The sequence below is a fragment of the Heterodontus francisci genome, chromosome 31 (genome assembly GCF_036365525.1).
Source record: "Heterodontus francisci isolate sHetFra1 chromosome 31, sHetFra1.hap1, whole genome shotgun sequence".
Taxonomy (NCBI): Eukaryota; Metazoa; Chordata; class Chondrichthyes; order Heterodontiformes; family Heterodontidae; genus Heterodontus; species Heterodontus francisci.
The window spans coordinates 40,030,394-40,049,687 of NC_090401.1; the positions used below are offsets into that span (position 1 = coordinate 40,030,394).

Consider the following 19,294-nt stretch of genomic DNA (forward strand, 5'->3'; position numbering starts at 1 on the left):
TTTGCCCACTCACTTTATCTTTTGTAGGCTCTTTACCTCCTCTTGACAACTTAATTTCCTTTGGAATAAAAACAAGAAATGCTGAAAATACTCAGCAGGCCTGGCAGCATCTGTGGAGAGAGAAGCAGAGTTAACGTTTCAGGTCAGTGACCCTTCATGTTCTGATGAAAGGTCACTGACCTGAAACATTAACTCTGCTTCTCGCTCCACAGATGCCGCCAGACTTGCTGAGTATTTCCAGCATTTCTTGTTTTTATTTCCTATTTCCAGCATCTGCAGTATTTTGCTTTTACTTTCCTTTTGATGTCATCAACAAATTTAGCTACCATACATTCGGTCCCTTCATCCAAGTCATTGATATAAATTGTAAATAGTTGAGGCCCCAGCACTGATCCCTGTGGCACTCCACTAGTTACAGCTTGCCAACCCGAAAAAGACCCATTTATCCTTGCTCCCTGCTTCCTGTTAGTTAAACAGTCCTTTATTCATGTTCATATGATACCCCCTACACCATGTGCTCTTAAATTGTCTAGTAACCTTTGATGTGGCACCTTATCAAATGCCTTTTGGAAATCTAAGTACACCACATCTACAGGTTCCCCTTTATCCACCTTTATCACCAGCGTGCAGGAGAGAAACCAGAGATTTTGTTTCATTCAGTTTTTTTGAAACTCATTTATTTTAACACCTTTTATCTGTTCCCCACAGATTTTAAACTCCAGTGATATTCTAGTAATGCTTCTCCCACTCTCTTTTTCTCTCCCTGATTTCCCACTCGCACCCCCCCCCCCCCCTCCCCCAATAAGCTGGCTCTGCTATTGGTGTCTATCAAAGGTCAGAAATTCCTCTAACTCTAGTCCAGGAAGTATGCCACCAGTTGTGCTGATCCTGAGGATATGCGGTGACTATTTACTGCTTCATGTTCTGTTCAAAATGGAACATTTTAGAATAAGGAATAGTGTTGGTCAGTTAATCATTTATGTCCAGATTTCTTTAACCAGTGACTTTACACACCTGCCCATCATTTTGTGAATAAAATCATTTTTTTAAAACTTAAGGTAATTAGCAAATACCTAGGGATTTTGAATTAAATGTATTTTGATTCTTAGAATCTTCTGTTTTAGAATGTTAGTTAACTGGCATGCTAGGAATTGACAGATTACATGAAACTTTGGTTCTTCAGAGATCTGAGTGTTGTCTGATGATTGTATATGTGTTATCTTTTATAGGGCAAATTATTCAGAAGGATCAGGAGATCAAGGAGTTGAAACAGAAAATTGCTGAGGTCATGGCTGTAATGCCCAGCATTGCATACACAGCAGCAACCAGTACCCTGAGCCCTGTGACACCACATTATTCTTCCAAATTTGTGGAGACTAGCCCTTCAGGACTTGATCCTAATGCCTCAGTTTATCAGCCAATGAAGAAGTGACTGTGCAACTCTTTCTCCTGCCCTTCCTACTCCCCCATCCTTTCTCAGACTTTATCGATGTGGTGACATCATGCAAGAGTGTTCTGCAGTCAAGATGACAATGTAACGTGTGACTGTACGTACTAGTTGTAGTCAAAAAAAACAAAAATACAAAAAATGACATCATGGTGTCGACTAGAACTGCCCGATGGCTTCTTCTTTTCCTGTAAATTTTTAGAAAACCTCCCAGAACTTTGCAGTTGTTTTTTTTTTTGGAAAGTCTGGTCAGTGCATTGTGACTTCTCCTAGGTTCTTTCTTCTGCCTTTTATTTTTCGTTTGGTTTCCTCTTGGAGAATTTTTTTTAAAAAAGCAGATCTGCGAACCCACACTCATGCAAAATGATAGGGTTGGAAACACGGCAATAAATTTTAGATTGATTTTGAATCATTGTTGCTGACTAGCTCTTTCACTGGCCCATTTAATCTGTCAAATACCATAACCACCTGTTCTATCACAAGTGTAGGAGTTCAGAGCGTTGAATAAATTTGCTCAACAAGTTCATGTGTATCAGTCAGTGAATTGAACTATTTTACTGTACTTCCCTTAGTCCTTGCAACTTTCAGAGCTAACTTGTATTTCAAGCTCTAAGCCTATCTGGTGCTGTTAAGTATTGTATAAAAAAATACACATTTTAACAGTGACTTTGTCACCATGTGCCTGAAATTGAGCAGTGTTTCAGTTCCACATTAACCACGTTGAAGAATTGAAATAGGGAGGGGGCGTGCTTAGCTCATATGTTTGGAATATATGCAGTACCAATTAGGCATGAATTTTTAAAAAAACTGCTCTGCCTGCTAATTTAGTTGCTGATTTGGGACTAATTGTATCTAACTTTTAGTTCCTATCTTCAAGTAGAGGATATCCAAAATGGTGGCTAAACATGTCTAGAAATGAAAGCCTCTTCTAATAAAGTACTGAGGCGTAGCATTGCTCCCTCCTTGTTTATAAATGACTTGAATTTAAAATTAATATATTTTATACCACACGCTCAACAATAAGTTATTGGCAACTGAATTTATCTGTTTGAGGAGGATGCTATGCAATTCTTACATCTGCAATACAAATAAGTTATGGCTTCTCCTTCCTCAGCTCTCATCCACCCTAATGCACGCTCATATTTGGGGTTAAGTTTGTAGTTGATGACTTGCCAATCAGTATGCAATCAAGACATATTAATACAATTACTGTAGGAGAAACTCATCACACCACTATTCATGGACAATTTCAGGACGAGATGTTGAACAGCTAAGTAGAACTAACTAGTCGTTGAAAGTGACTTGGGTGGAAAATGAGTGGAATGGTTTGGGTGTCCGGGCTGGAGTAATATCACCTTAGACTGTTGGATGTTTTGTTATGTTGTATAGCTGACTTCTGTGAGTGTGTCTTTTTCCAAGAAGAACTTGAGTGAAATGATTTGTAAGTACATTTATACCATTTTGTAGAGGTCAATTACTTCACTCGTGTAGTTGGACAAATTGAAAGGTTAATTGATCATTTCACACAACTGATTTGGTTAAGATTTCCCATATAGTTATATATATGAAACATGCATAATTTTGTTTTGACTTCAGAGATAGAATACTTTGGTATCCCAGGTATATTGTGATTTATAAAACCTGCATCAAACTTTGGCAGTTAATTGGTTAATGGCATAATCAAAGGGGAATGGGTCACCTGGCTGCTGTTCAGTAAAAATTTATAGTGGAAACAAATGTAATCTCAAAGCTACTGTTTCCTTCTTTCTTGGACAGATCATTAAGGTGTACATTTGTGAGTAACTGATCAGTTAAAGTATTACGAAATTACTTTTTAAAGTTGCTGTTTTTGAAAGCCTGAATACTTCTGTAATACCATGAAAACTCTGATATATTTTATCATATTAACAACAAAGTTCAGTTTTAATAGTTTTTTTTCCCAAGTATTCTAGAAAGTTTCACATACTACCAACTAAGGTCAAACTTCCCTATACTTTAGGACCAATTGAAGTTTGAAGCAATGTTACAGACTTTAATGACGACAACTTGTAACAAAGCCTTGTGATTGAGTAAATATTTTTGGGGATCTCTGTTTCAGAATAGTATGATCATAGTGCCTTCAAAATTTGATTCCAGGGGAAACCACATTTTCAATAATGCACTCATTCTTTTCCTTTGCCATATTCAGGGGTTCAAGTCAGACTTTCAAGTATATCTCCAGTGAAGACTTCTTGACAAACATTTGAAAGTAAACCGTTATATACAACCTTAAGTTATTGACAGATATCTTTTCATATGCTTATCATCACTGCCTCATTTTAAACAAAGACGTATTAGTTTTTTTTTTGTATTTTTTGCACAGGTCAGCAACAAAGTTGTTGGATATTGTCTTTTTTCATTTGTCACTTTACAATTCTGTTCAGGAGTGTTTATTTGAACCCTTGTTTTCTTCTCAAATATATTGGAGTCTATTACAAATTGGACTGTGCTAGATCCACGCAAGAAGAATAATATAAATGATCACTATTCATCATTGATAAGGACAGGCATTATTTAAAACCTTTTGATGATTAAAGAGCTCTATTAGTTTTAAAGCAGTCTTGCTTTCTGTTGTATATTATACTCTCAAACTTGGTATACAGGACAATATACAGACTACTTGAAATATCAATTTATCCCGAAGGTACATTTCTAATGCATATGTCCAGACCTGGTACAGAGATCCAATTTAAGTTCTCGAGCTAAATGCCAAGTGTTTTTCTTTCCATGAGGCATCTGCATTGTCATTTACCTTAACAGTATACCAGAATGTAATTGTTCTGAGTGCAATAAGGGAAGGGGAAATCTATTTTGTACAAAGGATAATTTATAAAACGGGCTGTAGATTTGCTAGTGAATGCTTTGTTTTAAAATATTTTTCTGTTGTGCTTAGACCTAATCTGATTTTATTTAAATTCCTATTAGCTCAAAATTATAATCCATTTTTATTGTGCCAAGAAAGACTTTTTTTTAAAAAAGTATTCCGAGAAACGTTACTAACGTGCACAAAATGTGTGTTTATTTTGAAATGGTTACGGTCATTTCATAGTACATAGAAGGTGCTTAAAGTGAGTCATTGTTCTTGGGTAGTTGTACGTTGGAGAGAATGAACTTAGGTGATGAGAAAAGTGTTCACTTAATGCATCTTACACTTGCTGTGCCCAACCCAGCCCCTAAAAATAAAGCCTCTTTTTTTTTTGCACCGAAGTTGAGTACGGTTGATCCTCAGTCCCTTTGACTGTCCAACAAGGCATGTGCTTCTGGAAGGCATCACAGACTTAGCGATGCTTTCTCCAGTTCACTTCACTTCCCCTTTTGATATTGAATACTTAATTTGATTAAACTTGTTTTTGAAAGCAAGTGAGAATTTGGCAGAATTGTGTTGAGAAACCAGAATTCTGCTTAAATTCCCACGAAATGCATCTTAATCTTTTTAATTTGAAGCACTTTGTTTTCTAGTTACTTGATATTGCTTTCACATCACAAGCATGTGATATGTAATTGATTTAAAAAGAATGTTGACTTAGTTCGCTGTCCTACACTGTAGTGGCATCATAGTGATACTGGTTTTTGAGCAGTACAGAGAAACAAAACACTTGAAATTTGAAGTCATTTATTATCTAAGAAGTGGATACAAATTGAAATTGTTACCAGAAATGCATGTTTTCTCAGTAATACTGGTAATAAGAAGGAAAAATTTGATTTCTTCCTGACATGCTGTCAGCATTCGGTCACAATGGCTGAATGCTATAACGATGCATGTATTACTTTTGAACTGCATTTTTCCCCAAAATCGTTCAATGTGATTTTTTTTTTGACAATTCAAACCTGTAGGGTTTCTGTCAAAGGGATCTTTTTCACCCATTTGCAAACATCGATAGTCGAAGCATCCCACACTAGAATAAAAATGTGGAGAAGTTTGCTTTGCATACTGAAATTCAACATTGCTCCTGGATAACTGTTTAGTAATTGGCTGCAGGATTGTAATTAATTGGGACGTAATAGGTTGTGTAGCAGTATGTTGGGCAGCCTGTAAATCTAGTTCCTCTCAGTGTTTAGGAAAGCTCTAACCTTGATTTCAATTTTAATTCTCAGTTATCAAAAGGATGCAACTGTAGCTGTTCAGTGGTCCATGTCTTGTAGATTTTTTCTCCCTATAAATGTAAAGTATACCCATTTAGTGCTACAGAGAAGACTGTTTCATTGTGTCTGACATTTTCATGTATCAAGCGGTCTTGGAATTTCAAACTCAACCACAAACATGAGAAGTAAGTAGTCACCTGTTCCTATAAAATCGTTGACCTTGGTAAGGTACAATGAGACACATTTACATTGACAAAAGCAGTAGCTTTTGAGATTTTAAGTGTTCTACAATATTTTGAGTATTGATTATATTGTGGTATTGTCCCAATCTAATCCAAAAAAGACTTCAAATACTATCCAGCCACATCTACACAAGACATAATTAAGTGGTTCAAATAAAATTGTTAAAGTGCATTCAAATAAGTGTTCAAGTACATCTTCTAGTCAAGAGTTAACTTTTTAAACTTGGTTTTTGTCCATCCTCACAGATGTTGTTGCCTTTTATAACCTTGGAAATTGAATATATAGTTCTGTAAGGTAATCTAGTAGCAACACTGCTACATTTTAAAAGATTTTCAAGTCTACAAAAGTATGCAGTGAATCTTGTGGTCCAAATTTCACTCTCTTTCCATTGCTCTCAAGGACTACTTATTTTGAATCCTGGGCTGTAATAACACTTTGTATCCTTACAGTAGACCCTGAGTGGGTTAGCTATTCCCAGATTTATTTTTCAAGAGTTTTTGTGTTTGGCTGATGTACATCTCCTCAGTTCAAAATCAAGACCCCCTTTAAACGTCAAATTAGGTTCTTAAGGACAGAGCTCTGTTCCAACCAGCAAAAATAAGTTGAACTCATTTTCTTTTGACAGAGTATTAGCTTCAGCCAAATCTGTGTGGTTTGGCTGTCATTTTGGATTTTTGAATCACCTTGTGTAATTGTCATCATAAAAGTGTTGCAGAAAATTGTCTCATGGATTCTTTGAACATTGTGCAGAACATGGAGTATTGTCACTAACTTTTTTGTGTTGAAATTAATAACAACTCCGTCTCCCCTTGTTGCCACTTTGGCACTTTTCTTTATATAACTGGTCTTGGCTGCATTCTCTTTCTGTGGGGTTTACAAGGAATAAACGTTTTTCTTGCAGATAGATTCTGCTGTCTTTCATTAATTACAAAATGCATGTCTTGCGTACATTCACACTAATTGCTGGAAGTAAAATGCAAACTATCTACACAGGAGATTCAGATGAAACTGTAAATGCCATCCAAACCAGGAAATATGGGTTATTGCCTGAATTTGGACACTCCTACTTAACTATAGCATGATCACTTTAAGGTTCCTGGTTTTGAAAAGTAAAGCTTCTCTACAGTACGGATGATGAATAATCAATGTTATATAACAGAAGGGGATCTAGTTTTGCGAGGAGTTACCCATTCTTGTGAATGCTGAATTTAATTCTTGATTAAAGTAAATCTGACTAAACATTGTTATGCCAGTGGACTTGCCAATGATCATTAGACATGTCAGTCAAGTAACATTTATCTATTATATGTTTCAACTGTTTAAAATTTGATCTAAATTACATTCAAGCATAAATGGCCTTGTCAGCATATCTTAATCACAGTAACTTGTCATTCTCATTACTTATGAAACACTTTTTCTTGTATACATTCCTTATTTTTCTGTTAAGCCTGCTTTTAATCGCCACTTTTATAAACTTACCTGGAAAATTGGAGATAAATTGGTGTGCCCCAGCATGTAGTACTTTCACGAGCAGTAAGAGGAGAAACTAGGTTTAAAAATGAAAATGCTCTAGTTTTCCATATAGAATTTGGGACAGGATTTACTGTGCCACTGTGATGGGTTCTTGTGCCAGTGCTCTTTGTTAAGCATAGTTTGATACATCTGACTGGATCTATTCTTAAAGCTTCAGAAAGTGAAATTCTGAGGTACCTGCTAAAATATTGATAAACCTTTAACATCATTGGAAACTTGGGACTGACTGTGTGCAGTGCTTATTTAGGTTTGAACTGTTGGGGAGCTTCTGCTGGAATTAGGGAAAACATTTTGAGGTTTGACTTAATAAAAAGAACCTTGTACATAAATCACAAATTAAGATTAGTTATCAAATTGACTACTGAATTGAAAAATAGTTTGCCAAGTTGAATTAGCAGGATGATGATTTGCGGTGGATCATCGTCTTTAGAGAATTAGATAGAATGTTACATGGTAAATGTAACAGAAGAAATTGAAGTAGAATTATCCAAGTGAACATTAGAACATTACAGTGCAGTACAGGCCCTTCGGCCCTCGATGTTGCGCCGACCATCTGACCTACACTATTCCATTTTCATCCATATGTCTATCCAATGACCACTTAAATGCCCTTAAAGTTGGCGAGTCTACTACTGTTGCAGGCAGGGCGTTCCACGCCCCTACTACTCTCTGCGTAAAGAAACTACCTCTGACATCTGTCCTATATCTTTCACCCCTCAACTTAAAGCTATGTCCCCTCGTGTTTGCCATCATCATCCGAGGAAAAAGACTCTCACTATCCACCCTATCTAACCCTCTGATTATCTTGTATGTCTCTATTAAGTCACCTCTCCTCCTCCTCTAACGAAAACAACCCCAAGTCCCTCAGCCTTTCCTCGTAAGACCTTCCTTCCATACCAGGCAACATCCTAGTAAATCTCCTCTGCACCCTTTCCAAAGCTTCGACATCCTTCCTATAATGCGGTGACCAGAACTGCACGCAATACTCAAGGTGCGGCCTCACCAGAGTTTTGTACAGCTGCATCATGACCTCGTGGCTCCGAAACTCGATCCCCCTACTAATAAAAGCTAGCACACCATATGCCTTCTTAACAGCCCTATTAACCTGGGTAGCAACTTTCAGGGATTTATGTACCTGGACACCAAGATCTCTCTGCTCATCTACACTACCAAGAATCTTCCCATTAGCCCAGTACTCTGCATTGCTGTTACTCCTTCCAAAGTGAATCACCTCACACTTCTCCGCATTAATCTCCATTTGCCATCACAGCCCAGCTCTGCAGCCTATCTATGTCCCTCTGTACCCTACAACACCCTTCGACACTATCCACAACTCCACCGACCTTCGTGTCATCCGCAAATTTACTAACCCACCCTTCTACACCCTCATCCAGGTCATTTATAAAAATGACAAACAGCAGTGGCCCCAAAACAGAACCTTGCGGTACACCACTAGTAACTAAACTCCAGGATGAACATTTGCCATCAACCACCACCCTCTGTCTTCTTTCAGCTAGCCAATTTCTGATCCAAAGCTCTAAATCACCTTCAACCCCATACTTCCGTATTTTCTGCAATAGCCTACCGTGGGGAACCTTATCAAACGCCTTACTGAAATCCATATACACCACATCCACGGCTTTACCCTCATCCACCTGTTTGGTCACCTTCTCGTAAAACTCAATAAGGTTTGTGAGGCATGACCTACCTTTCACAAAACCGTGCTGACTATCGCAAATGAACTTATTCTTTTCAAGATGATTATAAATCCTGTCTCTTATAACCTTTTCCAACTTTTTACCCACAACCGAAGTAAGGCTCACAGGTCTATAATTACCAGGGCTGTCTCTACTCCCCTTCTTGAACAAGGGGACAACATTTGCTATCCTCCAGTCCTCCGGCACTACTCCTGTCGACAATGACGACATAAAGATCAAGGACAAAGGCTCTGCAATCTCCTCCCTGGCTTCCCAGAGAATCCTAGGATAAATCCCATCTGGCCCAGGGGACTTATCTATTTTCACTCTTTCCAAAATTGCTAACACCTCCTCCTTGTGAATCTCAATCTCATCTAGCCTAGTAGGCTGTATCTCAGTAATCTCCTCGGCAACATTTTCTTTCTCTACTGTAAATACTGACGAAAAATATTCATTTAACGCTTCCCCTATCTCCTCTGATTCCGCACACAACTTCCCACTACTATCCTTGATTGGCCCTGTTCTAACTCTTATCATTCTTTTATTCCTGATATACCTATAGAAAGCCTTAGGGTTTTCTTTGATCCTATCCGCCAATGACTTCTCGTGTCCTCTCCTTGCTCTTCTTAGCCCTCCCTTTAGATCCTTCCTGGCTAGCTTGTAACTCTCAAGCGCCCTAACTGAGCCTTCACGTCTCATCCTAACATGAAAAGTTAGGGAGGCATCTCTTCATGAACCAGATAATTATAGGGTTTTTCTTCCTAGTTCAGTGAATTAGGTTTTTGGGCTTTGTGACGACTTTGGTATCTGTTCACCAGTGTCCAGCTTGATAGCAAGAACAATGTAGGAGGCCTACAGTTTTCAGACCAGTGGGCTGAGATTCTTGATGTTTGGGATTTATCAGTCAGAGGTATATCATTCACTTCAAAGGTCAACATTTTTGCTGGTTTAAGTAGAATTCCTTATTTAAATGAGTTAAATATTCAAATGGACAGCAGAAAAACAGCCCCATGCTCAGGCTGCTGAGGTTTCCAGTAAATCTGACTAAGATCTAGATGTGACCAAGTAAATAATTATAAATAGTGGAGAAGTTTGCTTTGCATACTGAAATTCAACAGTGTTCATAGATAACTATTTAATAATTAGCTGCAGGATTTTAGTGCTGGAAGGAAGATTGGGCCACTTGCACAACTACTTTGGTTCTGGTAAACTGAATAGCTTTTTGAGAAAATGCTAGTCCCTGTTTTATAAGCTTCCACCTTGTTGCAATCATGTAAGCTGTGCAGATGCAGAGAAGGCACAAATTGGTTATCCTGAAGACACTTTACAGATGACACCTAGATCTTGTAAAGATTTTCCCTAAATTCAGCTGTAACTGTCTCCGTAGGTATTAGGTTGACTTAATTAATTGTATTCTTGACTCCAAGTCTGAAAGTTGCAAGCTTCACTCCAAAATTTGAGACAAGTTCAAGCTGCCAATTTCAATGTAGTACTTGGAATGCTGCATTGTTGGGAACTGTATCCTTTGGATTACATTGTTAAAATTGTGGCTAATGTGGTCTTTGAAGATCCCTTTTGGCGCAATTCAAAGTGCAGAGAGTTCCCGTATCTTTGACCAACATACCTCCCATAACCAGCACCATCGGTAAACTGATCATTTATCTCATTGCTATGGACATCTGCATTTTAACTCCCTAACAGTCGACAATGCAAAGTAATTTTACCATGTGCAAAGCACTTTTGAAAACTGAGGTATAATCGGGGCTGTATGAATACAAGTTTTTTCCCCACATTATTCAGCTCTTTGACATCTAGATGTGATGTTTTCAGTATTATTAACCATGTCAAGCTCAATTAGTTCAGTTCCCTCTGGCACGACATAAATCATAAATAAATCAGTGTATGAATTGCAGTACCTGTTAGGATAGAGAATTTTAATTACATTTACTAGAAGAATGCAACTTTGTTTCACTTGAATATCAGATGTACACGGGTTCCTATTTGGGTGTAGTAAATTTGGCCAAATTATTAAGAGCTTTACGTAAAGTGGAATATTTGAGATTACCATTGCACACTTCCTGATTTTTCTTCCAAGACTTTTTCAGAAATTTGATTTTCTATTACGTCAGAAAAACCAGCTGGGAACGGGTAGGACAAGGGTGAGCTGTAATTTTGTATATAGCTTTTAGGGTTTTATTTGTGGGTTCATTATTCCAATTGTATTAGTGCAGTGCCTCCTCACATTTGTTATCTTGGGTCATGCAGGAACAATGCCCACAGGTGGGGTTGAAAAGTAGTAGCATTAACTACTACCCTCTGGAGAGAAGGGATTTTTTTTTAAATTTCATCAACTTTACTTCACATTTCCATGCTTGCCTTCACATGGTCCATCTCTGACTTGTCCCTTCCCTTCCATGAATTCTCTCTCTCCATTTCTGGGGATAGGCTATTGACTAATATCCAATATAAGCCCACCGACTCCCACAGCTGCCTTGACTACACTTTCTCCCACCCTGCTTCCTGTAGGGAGTCTATTCCAGTTTCTGTGTCTCAAACCTGTTTTGACAATTCCACATTCCATTGCAGCACTTTCAATGTGTCTTCCTTTTTCCTCAACTGAGGATTCCCTATCCCACAGCTGACTGTGCTTGTTCCATCTCCTGCACTTATGCTCCCACCCCTTCCCCTCCCTCCCAGAACCCATGATGGGATTCCCCTGGCCCTCACCTTCCACCCCATTAGCTTCCACATTTAATAGATCATCCTCCATTTTTGCCACCTCCAGCAAGATGCCACCACCAAACGCTTCTTCCCCTTCCCTTTTAGCATCCCGTAGGGGCCATTCCCTCTGCAACAGCCTCAATCACCCCCAACACTCGCTCCCATTCCCGCAACGCCTTCCCATGCAAGTGCAGGAGATATAACAGCTGCCCTTTTATCTCCTTCTTTCCCATCATCCAGGGCACCAGATATCCTTTCCAGGTGAAACAGTGACTTGTATTTTTTTTTTCAATTTCATATACTGTATTCACTGCTCACAATGTAGTCTCCCCTACAGTGGGGAGACCAAACGCAAATTGAGTGCTTTGCACAACACCTCCATTCAGTCTGCAAGCATCACCCTGAGCTTCTGGTTGATAGTCATTTTAATCCTCTGCCCTACTCCCACTCTGACATCTCTGGAGCAGTGTAGGAGGCTGAGGACAATGAAGCTTCACATAAGCTCAAGGAACAGCACCTCCTTTTGATGCACTTCAGTCTTTCAAACTCAACATTGAGTTCAACAATTTCGGATCAAAACCACTGCCCCCCATGTTTTGAATGGCAGCTGTTGGTGGTGATCCTGCTATTCCCATTTATACCTCCATCTTTTGTTTGTTTCTTTGACCCATTACCATCTCCTTTTGCCTTGCACCATCATCCCTTTTGTCATTTAATCTCTCCTGCCTTCCACCTTATTACAGACCTTCCCTTTTTATTCTCCGCCCCGCCTCAGTACGTGCTTAAAACCTGTTAACATCTCTAACTTTTTCAAGTTCTGATGAAGTGTCATTGACCTGAAGTGTTAACTCTGTTTCTCTCTCCAAAGATGTTGCCAGATCTGCTGAGTATTTCCAGCCTTTTCTGTTTCAGATTTCTGGCATCTGCAGTATTTTGCTTTTAGTTTTTAAAAAAAATGTATGGGATGATAGCATGGAGGTTAAATAATATTTTTAAAAATTGAAAATAGAATTAAAATATGGATTTACAAAATAGCCAATTAATCAGAGGAGTTGAAATGTTTATCGCTTTAATTGACTTGTCGTTGCAAGGGTGAAGGTTGCCATCTAGTGACACTTGCAGTACAATGTATAGAAGCTCTGAAGGTTTTGTCCCAAATGTTAGTGACACAGGCATTCTGGTCAGTTATTAGGTAGTTTGGAGAAGGAGTAACCATCTGAAGAATGTCAGCTACACAGCATAAAATGTTCTTTTTTGGGGCTTGGAAAACCCTCATTAAGCTTGACCACAGGCAGCAGAAAGAAATTTGCATTCTGGGAAGGTTTTTAAAGTGGATTCCTTTAATTTTTTTTTGCTAATGACATATATTTTTGGTTAATGAAAGTCAAATTAAAATTTAAAGATCAGATGTGAGCGGTATTTAGAATTCAGGAAAAGGGAAATGAGAGGTCATGCTACCCTTTTAAAGGGTTAAGTATTTTTTTTCCCCCTATGGCATTTTCTGGTTTTGGATCATCATTAATGTAGATGCATAGCGGAAATTCTTTGACTTACAACCTCTTGCATGTAAAAGTAAATTCCAGTATAATTTTAAAGGGCACTGACTTTAGTAAAAAAAAGTTAAGCAAACTTTTTTGTTTGGGAAGGTAAAGGAACCAAAAGTGCAATGCTTTATCTTCATGATATAAATAACTATCATATAGTGCAAGGCAATTTTTAATATTCTATGTAAACAGGTTTGTCAAACACTCATGATTGGGGGGTGGGGCCTTAATGCCAGTGCTTAAATCTATTCTGTGTAATTGTGTAATAGTCCTGGGCAGAAAAATCATGATTTATTTGATTTATTGTAGAAGAGCATGCCAGGAGCTGCACCAGGTGTACTTATTTTTTTTAAAAAGTGCCAATCTGGCAGAGCTACAACACAGGACTACATGCATGCTAAACAATGAAAGCAGGGATTAAGCGATACCAAAACCAACAGATCAGATCAACACACTGCAGTCCTGCCACATCCAGTTGTGAATGATGTTGGACAATTAAGCAACTAACTGGAGGAGAAGGCTACATGAACATTCCCAATCCTCAATGATTGTGGAGCTCAGCAAGCCCGTGCAAAAGACCAGGCTGAAGCGAATGCAACCATGTTCAGCCAGAAGGTCACCTGAATGATCCAGCACAGCCTCCATTCAGCCAACTCAATTCACTCCATGTGATATAAAGAAATAGCTGCATGCTACATGGCCTGACAACATCCTGGATGTAGTGCTGAAGATTTGTGTTCCAGAAGTAGCCTGCCTCTAGCCAAGCTGTTCCAGTATAGCTACAACACTGGTATCTACCTGACAATTTGGAATATTGCCCAGATATGTTCTGTCCACAAAAAGCAAAACAAATCTAATCTGGCCAATTACCACCCTATCAACCCACTCTCGTTCATCAGGAAACTGATGGGAGATGTCATTGATAGTGCTCTCAAGTGGCACTTACTCAGCAATAATCTGCTCTCTGCACATTCAGGCTCCTGCCTGGTCCCCTCTGCTCCAGACTTCATTATAGCCTTGGTCCAAAAGGACAAAAGAGCTGAATTGCAGAGGTGAGATGAGAGTGACTGCCCTTGACATCAAGTCGCCCTTGTAAAATTGAAGTCAATGGGAATCAGGGAAAACTTCACTGGTTGGAGTCATACCTAGCACAAAACAAGACCGTTTTGGTTGTTGGAGGCCAATCAACTCAGCCCCAGGACTTTGCTACAGGAGTTCCTCGGCAGTGTCCTAGGTCCAGCAATCTTCAGCTGCTTCATCAATGGCCTTCCCTCCATCATGAGGTCAGAAGTGTTTGCTGTGAATTGCAGTGTTCAGTACCAATCACAACTCCTCAGATATTGAAGCAGTCTATGCCTGCATGCAGCAAGGTCTGGACGACATTCAGCATTGGGCTAATAAGTGGCAAGTAACATTTCTGCCACACGTGCCAGGCAATGACCACCTCCAACAAGAGAGAATCTAACAATCTCCCATTGACAGTCAATGGCATTACTATCATCGAATCTTCCACTATCAACATCCTTGGAGTCACCATCAACCAGCAACCACGTAAATACTGTGGCTACAAGAGCAGGTCAGAGGCTGGGAATACTGCGGCAAGTAACTCTCCTCCTGATTCCCCAAAACCTTTATGCAATCTACAAGGCATAAGTCAGGAATGTGCTGTCTGGATGGGTGCAGCTCCAAAAACATTCCAGAAGCTCAACACCATCAAGGGCAAAGCAGCCCACTTGATCAGCACCCCATCCATCACCTTCAGCATTCACTACCTCCGCCACCGGCGCACAGCAGCGTGCACCATTTACAAGATACACTCCAGCAACTCACCAAGGCTTCTTTGACAGCACCTTCCAAACCCACAACCTTTACTGCCCAAAAGGGGCGGCGCAGTGGTTAGCACTGCAGCCTCACAGTTCCAGGGACCCAGGTTCGATTCTGGGTACTGCCAGCGCGGAGTTTGCAAGTTCTCACTGTGACCGCGTGGGTTTTCGCCAGGTGCTCCGGTTTCCTCTCACAGCCAAAGACTTGCAGGCTGATGGGTAAATTGGCCATTGTAAATTGCCTCTCCTGTACGTAGGTGATATGGGATTACTGCAGGGTTAGTATAAATGGGTGGTTGTTGGTCGGCACAGACTCGGTGGGCCGAAGGGCCTGTTTCAGTGCTGTATCTCTTTTTTAAAAAAAAAAGGACAAGGGCAACAGGCACATGGGAATGCCACTATCTGTAAGTTCCCCTCCAAGTCACACACCATCCCAACTTGGAAAAATATGGCTGTTCCTTCATCTTCACTGGGTCAAAGTCCTGGCACTCCATACCTAGCATCACTGTGGAAGAACCCACACGATGTGGACTACAGTAGTTCAAGACAGTAGTTCAGCACCACCTTCCTGAGGGAAATTAGGGATGGGGAATTAATGCTGGCCTTGCCAACGAAGCTCACATCTCAGGAATGAATGGGAAAAATGAAAAAGGGAGTGCAGCTAGGAGAGCACTGGAACAGTCAAATCTAGAGATAACAAAGGCATGGGTAAGTGTTCCAGCAGCAGGTCAGCTGAGGCAGGGGTGGAGTTGGGTGGATCAGACTTGGCTATAATGCTCACTGGGTTGAATTGCCTGCTGTTGAAACTCAAGATGAACATTCCCTCAGGCAAAACGCTTCAACATAAATTAGTGCCTTCAAGAGATGAAGACGATTAGTGGGACCAGAGGGAAGGGAGAATTGTTTATTTTTTTCAAAAGTTGTAATTGCATGCTGTAAGGAAGGTTTCTAGGTTACAACGTCAGATATTTGCAAAAAGCAAGTAATTTTGAGTACACTTCATGTACAACTGAACTTTTAATTTAAAAATTGGTACTGTGCCTGAATGAGTAATTAGGCTCATATATGAATAGAAAGACTAAGCTGGAATCGCATCCACAAATTTATTTTTGATTTGCAACCTTGGCATTGCTAACTGCAGTTAAAATGCTCTCCAGAGAAAGTCTGAACAGTTATTTACCATGATCGTGGCTAGAGTTAAAAAACCTCCTTCAAAGTTACTGCAAATCTAGTAATGCACATCACACTGGTAGTAAATTTGCCATCCTGTTTCGCAAGAATTGAAAACCTATGTGCAATGACTTAGGATTTGGAAAACACCTGGGATATGAATTAAGTAAAAGCAAAATAGCCTCCATATCCAAAGGATCATCCTCCGCCATTTTCGCCACCTCCAGCATGATGCCACTACCAGTCACATCTTCCCCTCCCTTTCCCTGTCAGCATTCCGAAGGGATCGTTCCCTCCGCGACACCCTGGTCCACTCCTCCATTACCCCCACCACCTCGTCCCCGTCCCAGGGCACCTTCCCTTGCAATCGCAGGAGGTGTAATACCTGCCCATTTACCTCCTCTCTCCTCACTATCCCAGGCCCCAAACACTCCTTTCAGGTGAAGCAGCGATTTACTTGTACTTCTTTCAATGTAGTATACTGTATTCGCTGCTCACAGTGTGGTCTCCTCTACATTGGGGAGACCAAGCGCAGACTGGGTGACCGCTTTGCGGAACATCTCCGCTCAGTCCGCAAGCAGGACCCTGAGCTTCCGGTTGCTTGCCATTTCAACACTCCCCCCTGCTCTCATGCTCACATCTCTGTCCTGGGATTGCTGCAGTGTTCCAGTGAACATCAACGCAAGCTCGAGGAACAGCATCTCACCTACCGATTAGGCACACTACAGCCTGCTGGACTGAACATTGAGTTCAATAATTTCAGAGCATGACAGCCCCCCACTTTACTTTCATTTTTAGTTATTTTTTCTTCCTTTTTTTTGCATTCCTTTTTACATTTTTTGCATTTATTTCATTTCATCTTAGTTTGTTCAGTTTGCTTACCCACTGTTTTTTTCAGGTTGTTTTTCTTCAGGTTTGCACTTGCTGCTGTTCAATATTCAGTATATTCACACCTAATCTGTACTAATGCTTTGTCTTTCAACGCACCATTAACATATTGTTTGCCTTTGCTCCGTGACCTTTTGGTCAGCTATGTGGCCTGGTCCAATCTGCACCTTCTCCTTTGTTATCTCTTGCCCAACCCCCACCTCACTTGTTTATAATCTGTGACTTTTCTAATATTTGTCAGTTCCGAAGAAGGGTCACTGACCCGAAACGTTAACTCTGCTTCTCTTTCCACAGATGCTGCCAGACCTGCTGAGTGAATCCAGCATTTCTTGTTTTTGATATGAATTAAGTAGCCTTCCATATAAACTGCCACAGATTAAATCAACTTGTTTCAAGTTGCATATGATTTCTGAAATGGAGATGATCTAAAAGGGGTTTAACCAGTTAATATACTGTTTCAAATTGAGCAAAGACCCATCTGTCCTTGAACCATAACCATGCTGTATATAGCCATTCAATAGTTTTCTTCCAAGCATCTACATTGTGCTTCATCCTGGAAAAAAGGATGTCTGCCTTTCCTGACATGAGAGTGTGAATTGAGAAGTACGCACCATGATGGTTTGAGTTGAGCTGTTTTTTCTCTCCCATAATTGCAAATGTAATGTTGCGATCAATTATAGAAAGTTGAGCTGCAACTGGAGATGCATAAACATTGAGCTTTAACTTGAAACAGAATGACACCTCTGGCATAGTATCTGCTGTCCCTATCCAGTACAGTGGTCTGCTGGGTTTGCATTCGAGTCAAAAAGCAAGATGTGGGATTTTTGATTTGGTATCGAAACGGTGCTCCGGTATTCCATCACTGAGTGATTAAAGCATAAAAGTTACCAAGAGTGACAGCATTCATTTTTAAGGTTCCAAATCTGTGACATTGCATTGGCCAATCATTATCACTACTTGGTTACCTCTGCATAGTTCAAGCTGACCAAAGGCCTAAATGTTTGTCAATGAAGTTGGTTTGCTATCATTCTAGATGTGGATAGGGGACAAGATAGACCATGTTTCTTTATTATCCATTCTGTCAATGGCCTAGTTATTGGCTGAACCCCAATTATCTGTATCCACACAGAAGTTCCAATAGGATGAAGTTGTTCGGAAATACCTCTCAGTTTGATGAAGTGTAGAAATCACAATTGGATGCCATCTGAAGCCCCCTAGCTCCACTATGGGATGTGACCATCCTTCAGCCTATTTTCCTAGCAGTTAGCTAAGGTGCACAATGTTTCTGTAGTCAGAGTTCTGCAGCACAGAAACAGGCCCAACGTGCCTGCGCCACCATCCAAAACTAATCCCACTCCCCTGCAGTTGGCCTTTAGCCTTGTATGTTATGGCATTTCAAGTGCCCATCTAAATACTTCTTAAATGTCGTGAGTGTTCCTGCTTCTACCACCCCTTCAGGCAGTGTGTTCCAGATTCCAACCACCCTCTGAATGAAAAAATATTTCCTCAACTCCCTGCTAAGCCTCCTGCCCCTTACCTTAAATCTATGTCCCCTAGTTGTTGACCTCTCCACTAAGGGAAAAAGTTTCTTCCTCTCTACCCTATCAATGCCCTCATAATTTTGCGTACTCAATCAGGTCCCCCCTCAGCCTTCTCTGCTCTAAGGAAAACAACCCCAGCCTATCCAGTCTCTCTTCATAGCTGAAATGCTCCAGCCCAGGCAACATTCTGGTGAATCTCCTCTGCACCCTCTCCAGTGAAATCACATCCTTCCTATAGTGTGGTGCCCAGAACTGTACACAGTACTCCAGCTGCAGCCTAACCAGCATTTTGTACAGCTCCATCATAACCTCCATGCTCTTATATGCCTCGGCTAATAAAGGCAAGTATCCCATAATACAGATATTACCTTTCCATGCATCATCCCTCTTTCATCACACAGCAATCTTTTATATCTTAACTAGGATTACAATGAAGAAGCCAAATTTCATATGAAAAGGAAGACTTGCATTTATATAGCACCTTTCACGACTGCCTTTACAGCCAATTAAGTACTGCTGAAGTGTAGTCATTGTAATGTAGGAAACATAGCAGCTAATTGCACAC

At 40.2% G+C, this 19,294-nt stretch overlaps 1 protein-coding gene across 5 annotated transcripts in view; it reads left to right on the plus strand.

Annotated features, from left to right (window-relative positions):
* The window catches only part of maco1b (macoilin 1b), a 97,221-nt gene extending 90,509 nt beyond the window's left edge, over positions 1-6,712 (plus strand). For all 5 annotated transcript variants that reach the window (XM_068011355.1, XM_068011357.1, XM_068011354.1 and 2 more), the window contains one exon: positions 1,230-6,712. In XM_068011355.1, coding sequence (XP_067867456.1) covers positions 1,230-1,432 — 203 coding nt within the window. In that variant the 3' untranslated portion in view covers positions 1,433-6,712. The remainder of the gene's footprint in view (positions 1-1,229) is intronic.
* The last annotated feature ends 12,582 nt before the right edge of the window (positions 6,713-19,294 follow it).